Genomic DNA, 2,263 nt, shown 5'->3' with positions numbered 1-2,263 from the left:
CCCCCCCCCCCCCCCCCCCCCCCCTCTCCTTTCTGGTTCACACACCTTACAAAGATTTATACTGATGCTACTCACAGGGAAGTACAGAAGCACCGATCAAAGCCGACCAAGTGATTCCCGTGCTCCTCCTGACCGAAGAAGAGCTCAACGGCACACCAGATCAAATCGGCCAGCTTCTCCAGTACTACGTCGATACAGACGATGTATGCTCGCCCAGTTTCACGGACATTCTTGTTGAAAAGCCATCAAAAAATGGCAACATCAGCCTGTTTACCGAGAGAAAGGATGACAGCTCTTGTTCATCCAAAGCAACCTATCGCCTACAGAAGACAAGTCTTCACACATCCAGCACAGACAACCCCGAAGCCCAAGATGACGATAACCTCCCCTCAGGCCCCTACTTCCTCAGCGGCCCAAACCTCCATCAAGCCTACCGCTTATACCCCGACACCCAGGACGCCTTCATCTACGGCATGATCCCCAACGACGTCCACAACCCCTCCGGTTTCCAAGCAGTCTCCTTCCTGGCTTCAGACAGCATGTCCAAAACGATTCCCGTTCCCAGCAGGCACTACACCCGCCTCACAACCCGCGGGGAAAAAAGACCAAGTCCAATCCGGGGAAAACGTATAACCCTAACAGACGGTCTCTCCCTCCTAGGCACACAAACCACACTCTCTTGCAAAGCCTACGTGGATACCTACCCGCCCGCCACAGAGACTGATGCTTATGTTCAGAGGCTGCTAGAAGAAGGAGCGGTATTGGTGGGGAAGACGAAGACTAGCCAGCTGAGGATTGGGAATTCTTTGTGGCCAGAGACGCATTTCCCTGCTAACCCAAGGGCGGCGAGGAAGGGGAATATCTTTGATTGTAGAGGGACTGGGGTGGGCTCGGCGTCTGCTTTGGCTGGGTATGGTTGGCTTGAGTATGCTGTTGGTGGGAATGGTGAGTACAGGTCTCATCTGGATGCAAAGAAAATTGAAAGGGGCTTAGCTAACTGCAAGGCTTCATTCGAAAATAAGTGGACAGCGCGGTAAGAGAATCGGGGAAGAGATATGGGCTCTATGGTTTGCGACATTCATTGACGGCGGAACACGACAAATCAAGCCCGGGACCAAATGACAGCGTAGGTATCTTTGGTCGGAGTTTACACGACCTCTCCACCATTGCCGAATGTACCTTTTCTCCTCTTACCGTCCCAGCAAAGGAGTCAAGCCGCAACAACGTGAAAAAGATCCTTTATCTGGACTACGCCAAGGATCAGAAATCGGAATACGCAATGGATGTGTTTGTCAATGCACTCGAACGCCATTTGAACGTTGATAGGACAACTGTCAATCTTGATGAAGAGTGGGAGAAGTACCAGGTTAAGAGTGGCATATATTTCTCTCTTAGTAAGGTACGCTCCAAGCTTTTATTTTGTCTTCCAAGATGGATTCTTAACCCACGACCCTGGGCTAATAACAAAACTCATGATGCTCCAAAAAGACCGCACAATTTCTATACGACCTAAACCACTACCACGAATACGCCAAGTTCCGAAAAGACTACCAAACAAAAATCCATTCCAGCCGCGGGCTTGTCGATCTTGAGGCACAGGTTCTTTGGTAAGTTACCTACTTAAATCCTTCCCTCCATCAACAAACCACCAACCTAACCAAAGCGAGGTAAACATACTGCTAACGTACCGCTCACGGTTTCAACAGGTCCTCAGCTCGTGACCACGTAAAGGAGCACACGGAATTACAAGATCAAGTCAAGATATTCCGGAATTGGTTCGAACAGCACATCCTTGCGACTGGGACAGACACCGCTACATGTGGTAGCACCGGCGATACCATTATCGTGATACCGGACATTAGTTTTCACCAGGATCAAATTATAGGGTTCTCTGGACGGATGCTTGTGTTTGAGGAGTGAGTACATCGTGACCCTATCAAGAAACAACCCTATCAGTGTAGGTGAAAGGTTACTGACTGGCTTTTTCTTCTTTGCGCGGAATTCAGCATGCTATCTCCCCAGACAGCGACACCACAGCTTTCGGTACCATGTATGCATCTCCCCCTAGGATACCTTACTCCATCTCAATCTCATATCATCTTGGTACCAGTTCTCATCACTAACATGCACGTTTCGAATACAATGATAGTCACGCAAAACCCCGGTGAATGGCTCGGTGATGAACAGACTTATTCGCCTGTTGTTGCGTCGGTGATCGGCCCACGAAGTAAGTTGGCATACGTACACTCATCATCTGCGTTGT

At 49.6% G+C, this 2,263-nt stretch overlaps 1 protein-coding gene across 1 annotated transcript; it reads left to right on the top strand.

The window, feature by feature from the left end:
• Positions 1 to 77: 77 nt before the first annotated feature.
• NEUTE1DRAFT_27870 (uncharacterized protein) lies at positions 78 to 2,226 on the top strand (the record flags this gene model as incomplete). Its single annotated transcript, XM_009856594.1, has 6 exons — positions 78 to 758; positions 1,208 to 1,399; positions 1,489 to 1,607; positions 1,707 to 1,725; positions 1,886 to 1,916; positions 2,150 to 2,226. Coding segments are annotated over 6 exons (1,119 nt in total), but the record flags the coding sequence as incomplete, so codon positions are not given.
• Positions 2,227 to 2,263: the final 37 nt, after the last annotated feature.

Source organism: Neurospora tetrasperma (assembly GCF_000213175.1).
Source record: "Neurospora tetrasperma FGSC 2508 unplaced genomic scaffold NEUTE1scaffold_78, whole genome shotgun sequence".
In the NCBI taxonomy this organism is placed as follows: domain Eukaryota; kingdom Fungi; phylum Ascomycota; class Sordariomycetes; order Sordariales; family Sordariaceae; genus Neurospora; species Neurospora tetrasperma.
This window is presented reverse-complemented; position numbering and strand designations above follow the sequence as displayed.